The sequence below is a fragment of the Typopeltis vanoorti genome, chromosome 7, assembly GCF_054136105.1.
Source record: "Typopeltis vanoorti isolate ZY-2024b chromosome 7, IOZ_Tvanoo_1.0, whole genome shotgun sequence".
Classification (NCBI taxonomy): domain Eukaryota; kingdom Metazoa; phylum Arthropoda; class Arachnida; order Uropygi; family Thelyphonidae; genus Typopeltis; species Typopeltis vanoorti.
In genome coordinates, this window is record NC_143555.1 from 96676261 (window position 1) to 96698293 (window position 22033).

Sequence of the window (22033 nt, forward strand, 5' to 3'; positions counted from 1 at the left end):
TTTTCTCCCTTGTGCAGGACACCAGATTGTACAGAGGATTTGAAATTGGAAGTGATCACTATTTAGTCTTGAGCAGGATAAAATTGAATTTCATATTGAAAAGAATAACATGTAAGAAAGTTTTAAAGCGAATAAAAGTTGAGCAGCTCTCGGATGTGAACTGTAGACTAAAATACAGAAAGATTATTGAAAAGAAAATGAAAGAGTTTGAGAACAGGAATCAAACCTTGGAGATTCAGTGGCAAACTCTGAAGAAAACATTGATTGATTCTGCCAGAGAGGCATGTGGTGAGGTTGTGTGCAAGGATAAAAAAATCAGAACTCCCTGGTGGACACAGGAAGTTAAAGAGGCAGTGAAGGAAAAGAAGAAAGCATATCAAAAGTTCCTGGCAAATAATTCAGCTTTTACTCTTACAGAATACAGAGACAAATGTAAGAAAGCTAAACAGTGTGTAAAACTAGCTAAACAAAAGTCACGGGAGGACTTTGGCAAGAATATAGAAAATAAATATCAAGAAGGTGGCAAAATATTCTGGAGGTTGTTGAAGAAGCTTAGGAATGGAGGAAAGAGTGCTGTAAAAGGAGTTAGAGATGATAAAGGTGACATGAAAACAGGAGAAAAAGATATCCTTGAAGTATGGAGTAATTACTTTGAAAAACTGCTAAATGAAACAAGCAGTGATGACAGCACAGTGATAAAAAACACTGACTAGGCATGCAGTCAGGAATACATATCCATACTTGAAGTAGAAAAAGCCATCAAAGGCTTGAAATGTGGAAAGGCAGCAGAAGTAGATGATATTCGACCAGAAATGCTGAAGTATGGTGGTATAAAAGTCTTACAGTGGCTGCACTGCATAGTTCAGAAAGCCTGGACAGAGGGACGAATTCCCAATGATTGGAGTAGAGCTCTCTAAGTACCCATATATAAAAAGGGAAATAAAACTGAATGTGAGAATTACAGAGGTATTTCCCTACTGAGTGTTCCTGGCTAGATCTATGCAAGTATACTTGAGAAACGGTTGAGAAGAATTGTGGAAGAAAAGCTTGGTGAAGAACAAGCTGGATTCAGGCCAAATAGAGGCTGTCAGGATCAGATCTTCACTTTACGACAAATAGTCGAGAAAGCATGGGAATATAACAAAGATCTGTATTTAAGTTTTGTCGATCTGGAAAGCATGGGAATATAACAAAGATCTGTATTTAAGTTTTGTCGATCTGGAAAAGGCATATGACAAGGTGCCAAGAGAGAAGCTATTCAATACACTGCAGTTATATGGTGTCGATGGGGCATTATATCAAGCAATACTTAGTCTTTATTTGAGTTGTAAGTCAGCAGTTAGAATTGAAGGAAGTACAGGAAGATGGTTTAATGTTAAATCTGGTGTGAGACAAGGATGTACATTATCCCCTCTGTTATTCATTATCTATATGGATCACATTATGAAGGAAAGTGGTATTAAACCTGATATCAAAATTGGAGATGTTAATGTCAGCTCTTTGCTTTATGCGGATGATGTTATACTTCTAAATAAATCCGCTACAAGTCTGCAAGACTCTCTGACTAAATTGAATAGCTGTTGTAATAGGTATGGTATGAAGGTCAGCAATAAAAAGACAAAGACAATGAAAATAGGCAGAATCATTGAAAATGTCAACTGTGTTGTGAATGGAGAACCTGTGGAACAAGTAAAACATTTCAGCTACTTAGGCACGATTTTTACTGAAGATGGTAAATTAAATATAGAAATAGACAACAGAATCAGCAAAGCTGGTATGGTGGGAAGTCAATTGAATAAATTCATATGGAATAAGAGAGAAATTAGTCGGAACACTAAATTAGCTGTATACAAGACAGTGTTCAAACCAGTTTTAACTTATGGATCTGAGAGCTGGGTCAGAAGTGAAACACTTGACCAAAGACTAGAGACTGCAGATATGAGAGTCCTGAGAAAGATTAGAGGAGTGAACAGATGGCATCAATGGCAATATCATATTAAAAATGAGGATATTAGGAAAGAACTTGACATTATCAGCATCCAGGAATGCATTAGCAGAGCTAATCTCAGGTGGTGTGGTCACTTAAATAGAATGGGAGAGGAAAGATTAGCAAAACAAGTGTTCTCTGCCAGGTTGGCAGGAAAACGACCCAGGGGAAGACCAAGATATAGGTGGATTGATACGGTACAAAGTGCCTTAGATGATAGAAATATAAGATCTGATAATGTTGGAGTCTTGACAAGTAACAGACTGATTTGGAGGAAAATTGTAGATAGGAAGTTAGTAATGATGTAATTTTTTCATGTAGTACTTTCATATCCTGTACACCCCTTAAGGGTACATGGCAGGAATTTGATGATGATGATGATGACATATTTTGAATATTTATTTTGTATGCTCTTACTTTTTATTTATTTTGTATGCTCTTAATATCTTCCCATGATTATTGTTTAGCTAGTTTGTATTGAGTGCAGGTCCGCCAAGAGGGGGTGACATCTGAGACTTTTGTCATTGGCCCGACAGTGTCACATGACGGTGTTTGTAATGCATGGTTTTAATTCTCGTAATAATACAACATATTAATATTCCATTAATAAAGGATAATGGCAATCGATATGCCATTATCCTTTATTAATGATAAAGGATAATGGCATATCGAGAATGATACTGTGTTTTGTTTTAGACAGACAGCTATGCTCTTTAGCTCGCCGTGAGTGTCTGGAAGACACTGATTCTCTCGGCACGGATTGCTGTAGTTATAGCAGATGATGACGTCAATAAGCGTTCATGCAAGGTTGTTGCAGTCAGCTGCGCTAACGTTAGCTAGTAATTTATTCACAGTAATATTCCCTGACAGAACGCTTTGTTCTTGTTAGTATTTTGATAGACGAAGGTTTTGTGATTGTTTGCTATCAATAGAACATGACTTGGCAATGAAAATTGATTATGATGAGGTGATTAAAGATTTCGCTAACCATAAAGTGAGGAAGTGGATGAGGCAATAAAAATTCTCTTTTTATTTAATGTTTGTATTTTGTATGGTATGTAATATATTGAATTTTGAAGTTATTGTACACTTTTTTTTAAATAAATGTTTAATGTTTTATATGCCTTTTTGTATTAAACAAAAGTGATGCACTTTTTTTAAGTGGGGCCCAGACACAAACTTGTCACGGGCCTGAAAATTTCTCTCTGTGGCCCTGATTGAGTGCGTTGTTTTTTTTACATTTTTCTCTGCACTCTCTAAAAGCACAGTTTCTTTAACTTCCTGAGTCCACTCCTGATTTTTCAAAACCATGGAGTTTTGATTTTTCTGTCATTGCAGGCAATCTTGCTATATGCCTCTTTGGCTGAGCCAATCAATGTTTTCTTCAGGGTTTGCCAATGAATCTTCAAGGTTTGGTGCTTGTTTTAAAACTCTTTAATTTTTTCCCTTCAAATTGTATTTGAATTTACAATTCACTTCCGAAAGCAGCTCAGTTTTGATTTATTTTAAACTTCCTTACACACTAAGATGAACAGCCAAACGGCTATGTTTTTCTGGCGAGGTTGATATAAGTTAAGGGGATAAAAATCCCTTATTGAGTTTTCGATCTTAGTTTCGCTTACTGGCTGAAAAACAATATGGGATTTTTATCCCCTTAACTTATTTCTTACACACTGTTCTTTTCAATAAGATATTCAGTTTTATCCTGCTCAAAACTAAATGGTGATCACTTCCAATTTCAAATCCCCTATTGACTCTTGTATCCTGAACTGGTGGGAAAATATCACTATCAATAACATAGTTAATGAGACTTTTCTTAGTCCTTGCATCCTCTCTCAATGCAAATGCATATATTTTTATGTTTGAACACAGAACATGTCCTTGTTCTGTGTTCAAACTGTGTTTTATGCAGGACATGGACTAGTCCATGTCCTGCATAAAAATCCAGTTAAGTGCTTATCATTATTAGCTTTACTCTTTTCTCCAAATTTTTTTTATGTCTGGTAATCATTTCCTGTTCTGCTGTTTACATTTCTAACAAATACCAACTTTTTTTTGTGTGTGTCAGCTGCCTTCTTTAGTGCTTCAAACAATTCCTCCACTTCTTCCTTAGTAGAACTTTCGGCCTCCTAGCAGCCCCCCCCCCCCCCCCCAACAAACTTCTTTATGGAGACTTTTGAAGCAAAAAGCCTTAAACTCATCCCCACAAAAACCCACTATCTGGGTATGCTACGTGGATGATGTGTTCTCTATTTGGCCACATGGCTTAGACACTCCATAACTTCCTAGCACACTTAAACAATCAATACCCCAAAATCCAATTCACTTTGGAAAAAGAAAACAACAACTGTCTCCCTTTTCTAGACATTACACTAGAATTCCTCTGATTACACGCCAACCTGATGGATCCATGGCTTTCTCTGTTTACAGAAAACCGATCCATACAGGTAGATACATTCACCAATATTCCTCCCCCCCCCCACAACAACAACATGGGATTATAAAAACTCTATATAACAGGGCTAAATTAATCTGTTCAGACAACAATGCCCTAACTATTGAACTTAACCATAACCTTAACACATACTTAGCCAATGGCTACAACCCCCCCAAAAATCAAGAAAATATTAAAACCAGTTAACCACAATCCCCCCCCACACACACACTTCTTAATAGAGATTACACTAAACTAAATCTATCACCATTCTGTATATCTGGGACATGTCTGAAAAGTTCACAAAAAATCCTAAAAAAATATGACCTGACCACCTGTTACAAAGCACATAAGGAATTGGCATCCCTTATCCACTCCACCAAAGACCAGCCACTTCCCATTGACCTACTTGGAGGTCCCTTGCGGTTGTAAACTGTCCCACTATGACCAAACAGGCAGGACAGTTAATATCAAGATTTCCGAACAAAGACTACATCCGGTTTCACCAATACAATCACTCAGGGCTTGCAGACCATGCACTAAATATCCACCACAGAATACGCTGGAAGAAAGCCACTTTACTACACCATAGCAAATATAAATATGAAAGATTGTTCTTGGAATCAGCCTCAACTCCTCTAAAAACTTCTCAAATCTCAGCAAATTTGGGTGCATGAGACTACCCCAAATTCGGGAATCTTGCATCCTTAGAACATTAGCCCAACAGCCAAGACAATCCAATTTAGCCTGCTAGGGGGCACCTTTAGGACTCTAGGACCAATGACAGTTGCCTTCTTCGGCTTCATTTGCTCATTGTTGGTGCCTGCATGCACATATCATAGTTTTTATGTTCCCAGAAGATGGCAATGTAGCATTGCCAAAATATAGGAAGGTACTGATTAAAGTTTTTTAATTAATATTTTAGTATACGTTGTCATTTCCTGAAAAATTTAAGTCATGTGTAATCAACATATAAGTTTATCTACAAGAATTACTATAAGTGTTGCTTGAGTCATTCAAGAAAATTATCCTCATATTTAGTTGAATACTATTGCTATTCCTTTCCCCCGATTGTTATTGTCTGAAACTAACATTTTGTATATGTTGTTAAAAATATCTCGCCTGTTTTTGTATTCTTTGTTTTGGTAACACCTAAATATTATTTCGATCTGCTACTTATCCAACCAATTCTTCTGCTAGTTCCATTGCTTATGCTGATGTGCCAGTGATGAGTTGGGATGTGTCTCTAGATTTGTTCCACCAACTGACTTTTCACTGTTTGCTCTGGTTCCCTATACAAAAACAATGGTGGCCTTGTTCAACCAGGTGATGCCCCCAACTGGCATTCTGTCAGTTGGGGGCATCACCATCATTTTTTAAGCCAATAAGAATACAAATTGGTCAGATAAATCCTGAAATGTCAGCCCATCCTCATTCATTCAGTATCCAGGTTGACATCTAATAGAGTGCACCACAAGAAGGTGAGGACTAGATGTTAGGTCAGAAGCACTGGCTGGTTCTCCACATTCCTTAAAAGGCTACTTAGAAATTTTCTCTCAGTTATTCAGCTTTGATCTTTTGGCACCATGATATTTTTTATCCCTTTAATAAATATCAAAAAGCAGTATTCTCTGACAGTGACATAACTTATATTCTCCAAAATAAGTCTTCTCTTGGTCTATTTAAGCTCTTAGATCCGAGCATTGTGTTAAGATGGGGATCTCGGTATGGCAAGCATGACACTAATCCTTAAGAATTCATGGTAATGAAGTTTCCCACTGTCATCTACATGGCACAGAGAACTGTTTGTATAATGATCTAATTATTATGATTTTTTTTTTTTTTTAAATGTTAATCTCTAATGAAAATTTAAAAAAAAAATTAACCTTTTTTTTTTTAAATGTTAATCCTACTCACAAAAGATAAGTAACCTATAGTACATCTAGTATTGATTGTGGACAGACAAAGGGGGTAAATAATCCAAAAACTGTGCTCCTTTTTTCCCCAAAGTCATTTCAGACTTCAACTGAACTGTTAATTTTCATTAGAGATCTGTGACTGACTTAATCCTATTATTGATTAAGCCACTGAATATTTTCCCCCGAGTTTACAAGTTCTTTCCTCAGGCCTACGTATTTAGTCTTTCACAATGCTACTCACATGAAAACCAAGTTTTAATATCAATATAGTTATTCCGATTTTGTGACCGCATGATCATTAAAGAAAACTGTTTTTAAAACTAAATAAGTACTAAAAACAACACTTGAGAAGTTTTGTTAGTCGTCAGACTAACATCTTCAGGAAGTATATAGAACTAAAAATTTAAAGCACAAACTACTAGAAGTAATAAAAATTAGTTCATTTGTTGGTATTGTGAACATCTAAGCAGTTCATTAAAAAAACAAATAACAGATCTATACAACCATTAATGCTTGTTAGCTGGAGACAATGCTATTTGTTGTCGCATTCTGTGGTTCACGCTCACTCTGTCCGAGGTCTGAAATTGGTAAATTTTTAATAAACGATGACCAAACGTGACTTAAAATCAAACCTTGGTTTTTGTTGCATTGCATAGGAATTTTAATCATATTCGCTGCCTCTTTGAATTTTTTGTGAAACAATTCTTACCTATATAGGACATGTTTGTTCTATCCCAGAGTACATCATGACCGGTAGAGGTGTGAAATGCCAATCCCGATTTATCTCTCTTATTTTGTACGCCCTTTTGATGTTCACTGCGGATTTCTCCCGATCTCCCCATCTGGCCCACATAGCAGATGCCACAGGAATGGTGAATATTATAACAGTATGGTTTTTTCATTGGGTGATGTGGAGGTTTTGGAGGATGAAGAGATCTTGACATTTTTTCAAGTGGCAAGAAAGTCACTTTTATGTTGTATTTGTAGAGAAGTTTGGCTAATTTATCTGTTATATTCTTGATATAAAGAAGGGTGACTGCATTCTTGAAATCTTGTTTATTTAAGTTTCTTGTAGGTGCTGTATTGAGAATTTTCTTAATTAACTTAGTATTGAAACCATCAGCTGTAGGATCTCTGTTAAATATTGTATTTCTTCTTTCCGTTTTTCTTCTGTACTGGGAATGTTGTATGCTTTATCTCTTAGGCCTATTTTTTGCTTGGGGTGGTGATGTGAAGTAGCGTGGAGAAATCTTCCTGTGTTTGTTGGTTTTCTATAGATGGAGAATGATAATCTGTTTTTTCTTTCATTTATTTCTATAAGGATGTCTAGGAAAGGAAGTTTTTTATTTTCTTCTAGTTCCAGAGTGAATTTTATGTTAGGATGTAAGTTATTAAGATAGTCTTGAAATGTAACCAGTTCTGGTGCTGTTCCTGGCCTAATGATAAAGATATCGTCCACATAGTGGAGCCATATTTTTGATTTTTTTGTGCGTTTTGTAACGCATTATTTTCAAACTTTTCCATGTAGAGGTTTGCTAGAGCTCATGAGCCCATTGCTAATCCTTCTTTTTGTTCCCAGAGTTTGTCTTGGTAAAAACCAAGGAAACATCTAGATCACTCCAAAGTAGTAATTAACCTCTCCTCAAGAGTTCTAACGAGGGATGAAACAAATCTTCTTATGAAAGGCTTTAATTTTTCTGTAACACCACGACAAGTCCCGAAAATTGATATCATAACCCAAATTGAAAAAGGAATAAGAAATGTACCAGGAGAGATAGCAGATCTGATCTGCATTCAAAGTGCAGCATTACTATTAAATTGCAAATTACTGCCAAAAAACAGAATTCGCAGCCCTTAATAAACTCAAATCAGACAAACACATAGTCATGATAAAAGCAGACAAAGGTAATGCAACAGCGATTTTAAACTCAGAAGATTATAACAACAAAATGAAAAGCCTTCTTGAAGATTCTGATACCTACACAGCATTAGACAGAGATCCCACTTGGCAAACTCACAACAAAACCAATGAACTTATCAAGAATATACCAAATTGGTATGAGGAACTCAAAAGAAATCTACAATCCAAACACCCACTAGTGCCTAGAATATATGGAATCCCTAAAATTCATAAAAAAGATATACCACTAAGACCAATAGTGGATGGAAGGAACTCTCCTACCTCAAATCTGGCAAAACACCTTATAAACTTGATTTTATCAAATATAGGAAAAACACCATTGTTCATTAAGAACAGCACAGACTTCATAAAAAAGTAAAAGATATACACATAGATCCTTCAGACATATTAGCGAGTTTAGATGTAGTCAGCCTTTTCACAAAAATTCCAAGAAATGAAACAGTAAACTTTCTAGAAAATCTCTTCCCACTGGACATTGTACAGCTCTATAAACATTGCATAAAAAACCTGATCTTCCTTTACCAAGACAAACTCTGGGAACAAAAAGAAGGACCAGCAATGGGCTCATGAGCTCTAGCAAACCTCTACATGGAAAAGTTTGAAAATAATGCTTTACAAAACTGGCACAAAAAATCAAAAATATGGCTCCGCTATGCGGACGATATCTTTATCATTAGGCCAGGAACAGCACCAGAACTGACTACATTCAAGACTATTTTAATAACTTACATCCTAACATAAAATTCACTCTGGAACTAGAAGAAAATAAAAAACTTCCTTTCCTAGACATCCTTATAGAAATAAATGAAAGAAAAACAATTATCATTCTCCAACTATAGAAAACCAACAAACACAGGAAGATTTCTGCATGCTACTTCACATCACAACCCCAAGCAAAAAATAGGCCTAATAAAAACCTTAAGGGATCATACAAAACCTTAAATCATACAACATTCCTAGTTCAGAAGAAAAACAGAAAGAAGAAATACAATACTTAACACAGATCTTACAACTGGATGGTTTCGATACTAAGCTAATTAAGAAAATTCTCACCTATAAGAAACTTAAATAAACAAGATTTCAAGAACGCAGTCATCCTTCCTTATATCAAGAATGTAACAGATAAATTATCAAACTTCTTCACAAATGCAACACAACATAAAAGTCACTTTCCTGCCGCTTGAAAAAATATCAAGATCTCTTCATCCTCAAAAACCTCCACATCACCCAATAAAAAAACCAGGGGTTTATAAATATTCACTGTTCCTGTGGCATCTGCTATGTGGGCCAGATAGGGAGATCGGGAAAAATCCGCATGAGCAAACATCAAAAGGACGTACAAAATAAGAGAGAACATAAATCGGGATTGGCATTTCACACAACCTCTACCGGTCAAGATGTACTCTGGGATAGAACAAACACGTTCTATATAGATAAGAATTGTTTCAAAAGAAAATTCAAAGACACAACAAATATGATTAAAATTCCTAAGCAATGCAACAAAAACCAAGGTTTGATTTTAAATCAAGTTTGTCATCGTTTATTAAAAATTTATCAATTTCAGACCTCGGACAGAGAGTGAACCACAGAACGTGACAACAAACAGCACATTGTCTCCAATTAACAAGCATTAATGGTTGTATAGATCTGTTATTCGTTTTTTTTAATGAACTGTTTAGATGTTTGCAATACCAACAAATGAACTAATTTTCATAATTTCTAGTAGTTTGTGCTTTAAACTTTTTGTTCTCTTTACCCCTGAAGATGTTAATCTGATGACTAACGAAAGTTGTTAGGTGTTGTTTCTGGTACTTGTTCAGATTTAACAGTTTTCTTTAATAAACATGTGGTCCCAAAACTGAAATAACTATATTGAGCTGCTTAACCACAGAAACATCCACAGGAACAAGTTTTAATATATTTTAACAAAGTGTGTGTGTGTTTTATATGTTCTGCTGTGTAGAAATGCAGTATTCGTATGGTTTTCTCTGATATTTTTTGTCCTTTTTAGCTTAACCTGATGAAGTCTGTCCTCAGACGAAACTAGTCGTGTATATTCATAAATTTTTTTAATCAAAATCTTGGTTTTGCAGTCATCAAATAAAATTTTTAATGTATCATCAAACCGAGTAAACCTCCATTTTAATTATATATATAAACACCAAATAAATTTGTATTACAACAATAGTGACCCTTTTATTTACTCATAACCTTATAGTACTGGATCTTCTGGCATTAAATATAAGATATCTGCAAAAATGAAATTAAGATATTTTAGTCAGAGATTCAAATGAACCTAACAGAGAACATGACAATCTTGTTCTGGAAAATCAAAACATATCTTCTTCATCAAACCTCAAGTTCACTAATGGAAAGAACAGCAACAAATTTTCTTGCACACAATCACACAAGAAAATGACAACTAATATCTGTGTCTTCAATATGTCTTATCTCAAGCATATTCAGTTTCTATTTAAAACAGGTGCCAAAAACATTAACAGTTTACCTCATAAAATTCAGCTGTCCAGCCCTGGACAGAAAATAACTATACGGAATGTTTTCAAGTTTTTACTTGACAACTGCCACCTCCACAAACAGAGAATAGCTTTCCATCTAATCTTCATTCAAAAAAGCAAAAGTTACAACAGTAAAGATAAATAAACTTCTCAACAGGAACTTGAACAAATAAGGAATCCACATATACAATTATTCATTCCTTATATTTTTCTTTATTTCTTACAGGGAATCATTTCCAACTCTCTCTTTTTGTCTTCTATCCATTCCATTTTTCTAAGTCTCTCTCTCTATGTACATAAATGTATATTCTCTCTCATGGCCATCAGCTGCTCGTTTCCATATAACAGTGGAGCATCCACTGTATTCTCTCATATGGATTACATCAAATCAGCAAAGTGAAGATACTATAGGGATAACTACTATGAAGTTTTCCGTAATGGTGAACTGGATAACGTCTGTTGACAGTGTGATGAAGTTTTTTTTTTATACTTGATGAATATTTCCTGTACTTTGCATAAAAATCTTTTACATGTATTATAATTCCAATGATGCAGAAATGCATGTATATCTTGCTGATATTTCATGCTGCTAAATAAGTTGTTTTCACCAATGACAGAGTCATCAGTATTGGTCGGGCTTAATGGCCTTGGTAGTCAACTACTAACAGCAAACTACAAGCAGTGCTGCTGTATTCTTTTTACAATAAAACATCATTTTAACAAATTTTTATCAACATAATTATGCACTCATGTTCACAAAAACCATCACCTTATATAAATACACTTTTTAGTAGTTAAATGATCATTTTCACTCGTTTATCATTAGATATTTGATTGTATTGCATCATCTATCACACAGGTTTCTATATAATGTAATAGCTGTGGCTATTGTGATAGAATTTTATATGCTATAAATAGCCAGCAAGAGCTAGCTTTTGCATTTTCGTGCTGAGATCACTATGGCTAGTTATGTACAGTTAACATCTCGAAAAAGTGTTAAAGATTTCTGGTTTCTTTCTACACCATGCTAAGAATGAATTCTAAAGCAGCTCTGCCTCAAAAATTGCCGTGCATCATCTGGAGAACTGAAACAGGACTGGGAAGAACAAACGGAAGTTGTGGTAAGCTCTGTAACTGTCAGGAGAAGACTAATCAAACAGAGACTGATGCCAGGGGGGCCCTAAAAAACCAAAAAAAAATGAACCCCTGATCAGTGGAAAACTAATTTTTTTTCTGACGAGAAAAAGTTTAACCTGCAGGGCAGTGATGGCAGACAGATGGTTCAAAGATGATCAGAGGAAAAATTCACCTAACTGGGTCAACAGTCAAATTCTCAGCCAGTCAGATGATATGAGGCTGCATGTCATATCATAGTGTTGGTCGCTAGCATTTCACAAAAGGTTCAGTGAATGCACAAAAGTGTACCAGAAAATTTTAGAAAAAGAATTGCTACCTACTATCAAAGACCACTTTACTGCAACGACGAACTTCATCTTTCAGGAGGATTTTGCCCCTTGTCACAGAGCAAAAAGTGTAAGTAATGCTATTATAATCCTAAAATGTATCCCACAAATTGACTTTAGTACTTAAAAAAAAAAAAGCTTTAGTTTTTTGTTGCACATGTTTCTTGGCCACAGTAGTCAGTGACTACCATGGCCTGGCAACAGCCCAGATCTCAACTCCACTACAAGAAGCCATTATAAGGGTATGAACCCATGAAATGACAGTGGCATCCATCAGGAAATTGATTTTGTCAATGTCTTGCTAATGCCAAGCTGTAATAAAGGCAAGAGGAGGACCCACAAAGTACACTAAACAGCAAAAGTGAATTTTTAGTTTTGAATGTTAGTAAAACTGTACTTGAACTAAATTTTGATACTGGAATTTGTTTTTCAGTGAATATTTGCAAATTTGTCAAGTTTGTTGTCATATCTTGTACTAAAGAGAGTCAAATATTAATCAAAAATAAAAATGTTATATTACCTTCTTCATTATTTGTGACAATTATTGTGTTATCCCTTTTCAAATAGGTATTAAAAAAAAAATGGTTACAGCAGGTGATGCTGTTTCTATCAATGTGTGTGTATAAACTAATCTTATATTAACAGCATTATAATTTATAATTGATAGATTATTTTACACACTTGAGCCACTGAGCAATCTTTTTTCCCTTTGGAAGGTGGTGATATACCTTCACAACCAGATGCTAAGTTCTCTTCCTTATCATTTGTGAGTGACTGCTTCCCTGTAGCCAAGGTAGTTTCACATAACTGCATTTAAAGAAAAATCAAAGTTTTAAATGAATATTACTTAGTAGTGAGATTAAATTACATTTCAAATGAATTAAAAGTCCTATCAATAAATAAAGGACCATTCAATAATGTGAATAACTCTATAACAATATTAGGAAAAATTTAGAAGTATAAATATTAAAAACATTCAAACAAGTCATGTACCTGTAAATAATCTGTTCTAAAATAGAACTGATATGTAATCAGTGAAAGACTATAGGATTGGAAATTGGTTTTGTGACTAAATTGTATTAAAAACACAAATGTTTCACTATACAACTTATATATCATCATCAATAGGGAAGAACAACAACCCTGTTATTAATTTTAAAGGTGTATGCTAAACCTGAAAACTAATAAAAAGGCCCTAATAAATGTAGATCTGGATACACTATACTGTAATATACCCCTTTGTGACAGCATGAACACCAATATGCAATGTAGACAAAAGGCAAAACATCAAGAAATAGTCATAAATCCCTTGCTAACCATCAAAAGAAATGTAGGATGAATGTACTTCACTGCACATGTTCAAAATGACCACCACAGCCAGGGTATGCCAAAAATTCAATGAAAGGTAGTTGTTCAAAAAAAAACAATCTGTCAATTGAACAGTTCATCAAAATGTGAATTGACATCAAATTATATATAAATATCCCCACACAGGTGTACAAGGATATCATAGTGCTATATGAAAAGTTTACATCATTATTACTAGCTTCCTATTGAATGACAATTTTCTGCAAAAAATCAATCTGTTAACTGCCAGAACTCCCAACTGTCAAGATCTTATATTATAGTCTTTTCCTGGCCATCATTGCAAAAAATCCAATTTGTTAACTTTGCTTTCCCATTCTGTTTAAGTGGCCATACCACCTAAGATAATCTGCTCACACATTCCTGAATGCTGATAATGTCAAGTTCCTTCCTAATAGCTCCATTTTTAATATGATTCTGCCATTGACACCATCTGTTCAGTTCTTAATTTTTCTCAGAACTCTCATATCTATGGACTCCAGTCTTAGCTCAAGTGTTTTATTTCAACACAGCTCTCAAATCCACAAGTGAAAACTGGTTTGAACACTGTCTTGTATACAGTTAGTTTAGTGTTCTAATTAATTTCTCTTTTATTTATTATTATTCAGTTAACACCCTATCAAACCAGCTTTACTAATTCTGTTTCTATTTCCATATTTACTAAAAATTCTGCCTAAATAGGCTGAAATGTTTCACTTGTTCAAAAAGTTCTCCATTCAGGTTTTCAACTGCCTGTTTTCATAATTTTTCTTTTTTTTTGCTGATTTCATACCTAATTTATTACAGCAAGTATTCAATTAAGGAATCCTGCAGACTTGTACTGGATTTATTTAGAAGTATAACATTATCTGCATAAAGTAAAGAGTTGAGATTAACATTTCCAATTCTGATATCAAGTTTAATGCCACTTTCCATCATATTGTCACCCACATGAATGATAAATAACAGTGGAGGTAATGTGTATCCTTGTTTCACACCTGATTTAATATCAAACCATATCTCCTTCATTTCTAATTGCTTGAAAGTGCTTAAGGGCCAAAACTGGGATGAGACCCCTATGCAAAATTTTAAGGAATGTGGAGAAATGACCAGTTCTTTTTCTGACCTAATGTCCAATCCTCACATTCTCAGGTTCACCCTGTTAAGTATCTTCCTGAATACTCAACTAATGAGGATGGATTTGAGATTTAGCCAATGAAATTGTATTCCTACTGGTTTAAACCATAATGCAAAATGATGATAGAACATACAAAATTTCATGCAAGCTGGGGTGTTGCCCAGTTAAACTAGGAGAACAATGAAAAGCTAGTTACTGAAACAAATCCCAACTCAACATCAGCAGATTTCAAGATTGGCATCATCATCATCATCAAAAGTATCAATGGAAATAGCAGAAGAATTGGATAAATACCAGATTCACATAATAGATGTTAAGAAACAAAGAAGACAAAAACAGGCAGGATCTTTCTAAGCAATAAATACAACCTCATCCTCCCCCATCCTATCTTCCTTGAAAATACTAAACCCTTCACATTCTATCCCTGTAACTACATCATTTCCTGTTAGCCCAGTCTCACTAATGCCTATAACTTTTGGCAAGGTTGCATTAACCAATGCCCAAAAACTCCCCTTTTGTTGCTGATATTTCTGGCATTAGTGTATAGAAACTGCTGAATCTCTTTAGGACCCCCCCCCCATCATCCTTACTTCCTGAATTGATTACCCTATTTAATATTTTTGCTTGAGAGACTAGATTCCACACTTGGTCATTCTCACACTCACTCACGTCATGGGTGTCCTCACAAATACTCAGTTGCTTCCACCCTAATTGCTTAAGTTTTCCAAATTTTGGGAAAATTTGGAGAAAAGAGTAAAACTAAAAATAATGGTAAGTACCTGCTGGATTTTTGTTAAGGACATGAAGTAGGTATTACTGACATCGTTTTCAAACAAAAATGTACACAAATTCACATGGAGAGATAATGCAAGAACTAAGAAAAGTCTCGTTAACTATGTGTTATGATTTATATGGATATTTTCCCACCAGTTCAGGACACAAAGTATACAGGGGATTTGAAATTGGAAGTGATCACCATTTAGTTTTGAGAAGGATAAAACAGAATTTCTTATTGAAAAGAAGAGTGTGTAAGGAAGTTTTAAAAGGAATTAAAATTGAGCCACTTTCAGAGGTGAATTGTAGATTCAAACACCATTTGTAGAAAAAATGAAAGAGTTTTTAAAACAAGCGCCTAACCTTGAAGATTCATTGGCAACCCCTGAAGAAAACACTGATTGATTCAGTCAAAGAGGCATGTGACAAGATTGTCGGCAATGACAGAAAAATCAGAACACCACGGTGGATTCAGGAAGTTAAAGAGGCAGTCAGGAAAAAGAAGAAAGTTATTGAAAGTTCTTGACAAGTGAGTCAGTTTGTGCTCGTAGAAAATACAAATAAAAATGTAAGAAAGCAAAGCACTCGATAAAACTAGCTAAATGATAATAATGAGAAGACAATGGTAAGAATATACAAAATAAATATCAGGATGGTGGCAAAATATTCTGCAGACTATTTGAAAAAGCTTAACAGTGGAGGAAAGATGATAAAGGTGACATGACAAATGAGGAGAAAGATATTATATATGTCCGGAGTAATTTTTTTTAATTTTTTATATATTGATCCCATACAGGAACATCAGTGCCATGTGTGGGTGCAGATGAGGAAATTTATTGTTTTTTTTGTTTTTTTTAAAGAGTTACAGGTCATAGTTGTTTGGGAATACATCTTGAGGAAGGCTGCTCCAGAGGACAGAGGCAGATTCAATAAAAGAGGATGAATAGAAGCAGGTTTGATGTGTTTGCAGTTACACAGTAGCCGCAGCTCTTGCATTAACAGGTGCAATAGAAAGTGGAGGAATGATGGTTGCCAATTCAGAGCAGTGACCATGGAAGTACCCGCAGAATAGACATAGAGCTGAAACACTGCACCTGTGAGATAGAGGGTAAAGTCTGTGTGAGAGAGAGAAATCATCTATGAGCCTAATTGCACACCTCTAGATGGCATCAAGGATTTTAAGGGAAGTTTTAGGTACGCCACCATAACATATGAGCAGTATTCTAAACATGGATGGATTTGTATATAGTAAGGAGTCGGCTGGATATAAAATAGGCTCTTGAATGAAAGAGAATGCCAAGTTTCTTGGATGCTAAGGAGGCTATTAATGTGATCTGTTTATATAAGGGAAACTGGAAAGTAATAAATTTTTTGAACTACATTTTTAATATAAATTTTATTAAAGAAAAAATTAACATTATTCAATTTTTTTTAAAATTTATTTTTTAAAAATAACAAAACCTGTCGTGCGATCATAATTAAAAGAAACAAACGTATTAACCACAGTGAAAATTATTTAATTCTAAATATTTCATCCTAAGTATCTTAGGACATCATCAGTACAGTAGTTTAAAACAATAATAGGAATAACATACAGTTAGGGCGCATACTACACAGATCAAACTTGAACCGCAACAACGTTCTTACTATTCCTAAAGTATGGGAAATTGTCATACAAAATTGTGTTAAATAATTATTATTTTTATTTATTTTTTATTACTTCTGTAACACGTCATGCACGTTTAATGAGATTCAATTGTAATCATGCGTCCTAACTGTATGTTATTCCTATTATTGTTTTAAACTACTGTACTGATGATGTCCTAAGATACTTAGGATGAAATATTTATAATTAAATAATTTTCAATGTGGTTAATACGTGTTTCTTTTAATTTTAATTATTCAATTATATAATCGCCATTGTTAATTATAACCTTATTCCAATGATCTACTAAGTTTAGAATTCCTTTTTTGAAAAACGTTTTTTCTTTGGAGGCAAAAAATGATATCAAACTCCTTTGTATATCTTGTCATCTTGCGAACAGAAGGTTTTATTTCTTACGCTGTGTTCTAAGAACCTGAATAAGTGCTAGTCACTAGGGGCAATATCCGGTGAATATGGAGGATGTGGTAGAAGTTCCCATCCTAACTGCCTAATTTTTTCTTGCGTCATTCTTGCAGAATGTGGTTTTGCATTATCTTGCTGCAAAATTACCCCTTTTTGACAAGCACAGGATGTTTGATTAACAATGCTTGATGTAGTTGCTCTAATTGTTCACAGTAGATGGCTGCTGTGATAGTCTTACCTTGTTCCATGAGTTCGTAATGAATAATTCCATGAATATCCCACCAAACGCACAACAGAACCTTTTGTGGATGAAGTCCATCTTTAGGTGTTGGAATTGGAGTTTGATTTGGAGAAAGTCACAGTTTTTTGCATTTAATATTCTTATACAGCATCCATTTTTCTTCACCAGTTACGACTCGTTCCAAAAAGGGATCATTTTGTTGTCTGGTCAACAATGAATTGCAAATCGTCCGTCTCTGTGCTTTATTGTTGTCTGACAGTTCATGCGGTACCCATACACCCTGTTTAAGAACCTTGCCACTCTTATGTAAGTGCTCTTGGACAGTTGACTATGATGAATTAAGTTTCTCTGCTAATTCTTGTATGGTTTGTTTCGGATTTGATTCAACAAGGGTCTTAAGAGCATCGTCATCTAGAGTAAGAGGTCTTTCAGATTGAGGACGATCAGAGAGATCAAAATTTTTTTCTGCAAATCTCCTAAACCATTGCTGACATTTGTTAACCTTCAATACGTCTCCATAAGTTGAACAAATGATTTTGGTAGCCTTGGTAGCATTCTTTCCTTGGTGAAACAAAAAAAACACCATACAATGATGTAAATGCTGCTCTTCAACTTTAAAAGTCTGCCATATTAAAAAAAATAATCTAAAATTAAAAAAAAGATTTTTTAAATAAAAAAGTAATTCTAATATTTAAATCAAAATCAAATTTAATAATTTATGTGTCATTAAAAAAAAAACAATCGGCTAAAAATGAACTATTAAAAATAATCGATTACTTTCCGGTCCTCCTTATATCAGAAAAGACTGGATGTAAATGCTAGTTCAAGCAAAGAGATCTGATCTTATTACTTTGAAAGTTGCTAAATGAAACAAGCAATGACAGCATGATGGTACAAAACACTTAACAGGAATAGAATCAGGAACACATAGGAATGCTTGAAGTATAAAAGTCATCAAAAACCAATATGGAAAACTATGCTGGAGTAAATGATATCTGACTAAAAATGCTCAAATATGGAGTTATAAAAGTTTTACAGTGGCTACACTGCATAGTTCAGAATGTTGAATTCTAGACAACTGGAGTAGAGCTCTCATAGCACCCATCTGCAAGAAGTGAAATCCCTAGTGAGTGTTTCTGGTAAGATTTATGCAAGTATTATTATTATTATGTGACACCTCCAGGGAGTTCAAAGACTCATCGAGGAAGAGTGTGCCAACAGCATCGAATGATTGACCCTTCCAACTACTAACCATGCTCAAACTTGCTTAACTTTTTTTGTGAGCCATTAGTAGCAGAGGCTCTACATCAATCGACCAACCTTTGCTCAAGTATGCTTGAGGAAAAGCTAAGAAAAATTATGCAAGGGAAGTGTGGAGAAGGGCAAGCCAGTTTCAGGCCAAATGGAGATTGTCAGGATCAGATTTTCACTTTAAGACAAATAGTTGAGAAATTATGGAAACAATACTGGATCTTCAGTATTTAAGTTTTGTAGATCTAGAAAAGCTGTTCAAAATGTTACAATTACATTATGTAAATCTGATATTCTAGTTAGTCAGCAGTTAGAAATTAAAAGCAGTACATGAAGATGGTTTGATGTTATATTAGGTATAAGACAAAAGTATGTTATCTCCAGTGTTATTCATCATCTATACAGATCATATTATGAAAGAAGATAGTATTCAACCTTATATCAAAATTGATTATGTTAATCTCAGCACTTTATGCAGATAATGTTGTACTCCTAAATAAATTCAGTACAAGTCTGCAGAATTTCTTGCCTAAATTGAATAACTGCTGTGACAAAATTGGTATGAAAATCAGCAATAAAAATAGAGTCAGACATTGAAACATCAACTGCATTATGAATGGAGAACCTACAGAAAAAAAAAAAAAAGTAAAACATTCAGCTATTCAGGCAAAACTTTCATTTAGTGAAAAGGCAATTTAAATATGGAAATAGCCAACAGAATTAGCAAAGCTGGTATGGTAGGAAGTGAACTGAATAAATTTATATGGAATAAAAGATAAATCAGTCAAAACACTAAAGTAGTTGTATATATATATATAAAAATGGTCAAACCAATTTTAACTCATGAATCTGAGAGCTGGGTTAGAAATAAAACACTTGATGCAAGAATGGGGACTACAGATATGAGAGTTCTGAGAAATATTACTGTAGTAGTGATCAGTTTGCATGAATGGCAATACCATATTAAAAATGAAGATATGAAATAACTTGAGATTGTTAGCATTCAGGAATGTGTTAACAGAGCCAATCTCAGGTGGTACAGTCACAAACAGAACAGGAAAGAAAAGATTAGAAAAATTGTTCTTTGCTAGGATGGTGGGAAAAAGATCCAGAGGCAGACTAAGATCTAGGTGGATTGATGTGGTAATAAGTGCCTTAGAAGAGAGAAATAAAAAGATCTGATAATATTGGAAATACGAAAGTATAATACTACTAACAGCTCTCTATGAGGAAGAAACTCGGACCTTAAAAAAAGAAGCAAAGAGGAAACTGTTGACTTCTAAAATAAAATGCTTCAGGAAAATCAACAGAACTCATTGGATAGAACATAAGACTAATGTACAACTGCTTCAAGATTTGAATATCCCTAAAACAATTCTTAACACAGTTAAAAAGCACAACTTCACCGGTTTGGTCACACTGTACAAATGGAACCAGAAAGACTTCCTCATCTGGTATTTGAGGGCACTATGGAGGATACAAAACTCAGGAGAAGACAAAAATAAAGTCCTTAGAACTGCACTGGACTTTTGCTGTTGTCATATGAAAGAGCTAGCTTTGGACAGAGAATGGCAGAAGGCTCCTATCCATGTTGGACTCAACCTGTCTTCAGGAAGGAAGAGAAGAACAACATCATAGTCTTGACAGATAACACGAATTTGAAGGAAAATTGTCAATAGGAAGTTAGTAATCTTGTAAGTTTTTCATGTAGTACTATCATAATATCTTGTACATCCCCTGAGGATACACATCAGGAATTTGATTAGGATGAGGAGTTAAATCTCAAATATAGATTATGTGCTGCTAAATATAATGCACCATTCATATCATATAAAAATAGTTTTGAACAGCTGTTCTCTTGGACCTTGTCATATGCCTTTTCCAGAGATCCTTGTTATATTATCATGATTTTCCTTCTATGGGACAACAGACACAATAATCTTCATTTTCCAGTTTCCCATTCTGATATTGCCTACTATTAAAGAAGATTATCTTCTAATTTAGTGTTGAATATTATAGATGTTTCCTCTTTTCCCTGATCATTATTTGCCTGAAAATAACATTTTGTATTTGTTGCTTACAGATCTTTCTTATTTTTGTCTTCTTTGTTTCGTTAACACCTATTACACTATGTCGCTTAAAGTGTCCAGACATCCCCATAGCTGTATGTTGCCTTACCCGTATGATGTAGATACATGTCCGCAATGTTATATTGGGCATTAATAACGTAGACATTCTTTGCCATCAGGATGGGTGGATGAAAAAAGTTGTCTGTTGGAACATGGTATGATAGTCGGACCCCACAAATTCAGTCATTCAGTCCAAGAGGTTTCTGCCATGTTGCATGTACCCAAGTCTACTGTCAGTGAGGTTATCATGAAATAGAAACATGATGGAACCACTACACCCCTCCCCTTAACTGGTAGGCCTAAGAAACTGACAAACAGGACTGGCAAACACTCAAGCATGTTGTCACAGTTAGTCATCAGTCAGCCATAGCAATGATCGCACACGACTTTTGTATGACCTCTGGAACAGCTGCCAGTGACAGAATTATTCGCAGGTTTCATGGTCATGCTGTAGCTTACAAGCCCTTGATTACACTTGCCAATGCCTGGCATCATCTGAAATGGTGCAAACACTATTGTTGGACTGTGGATCAATGGAAGAGGGTCCTGTGGAGCGATAAATTGCAGTACATGATCTGGGCTACTTGTATAGAGAGGCTAATGACTTTACATCAGCTGCTTTAGTATCCGATAATACAAGGGTTGTCTGAAAAGTTCTTGGCCTCGACCATAGATGGCAACACTATCAGCAAGATTTTTTTTTTTCTATGTTGGTACATCTGTTATAAGCATCCATGTGAAACTGCAAGTCATTCTATCAAGTAGTTTGTTTTATACAGCTGTCTGAAGCAAAAGTGTTGTCTGTATCCTTGAAATGGATAAAATTGAGTATCGTGTGATTATAAAAT

At 34.8% G+C, this 22033-nt stretch overlaps 1 protein-coding gene across 5 annotated transcripts in view; it reads right to left on the reverse strand.

Moving 5' to 3' along the window:
• The window catches only part of LOC150104886 (uncharacterized), a 695785-nt gene that overhangs the window by 75817 nt on the left and 597935 nt on the right, over positions 1 to 22033 (reverse strand). For all 5 annotated transcript variants that reach the window (XM_090395398.1, XM_090395401.1, XM_090395397.1 and 2 more), the window contains exon 30: positions 12922 to 13047. In XM_090395398.1, the coding sequence (XP_090251524.1) occupies positions 12922 to 13047 (126 nt within the window). The remainder of the gene's footprint in view (positions 1 to 12921; positions 13048 to 22033) is intronic.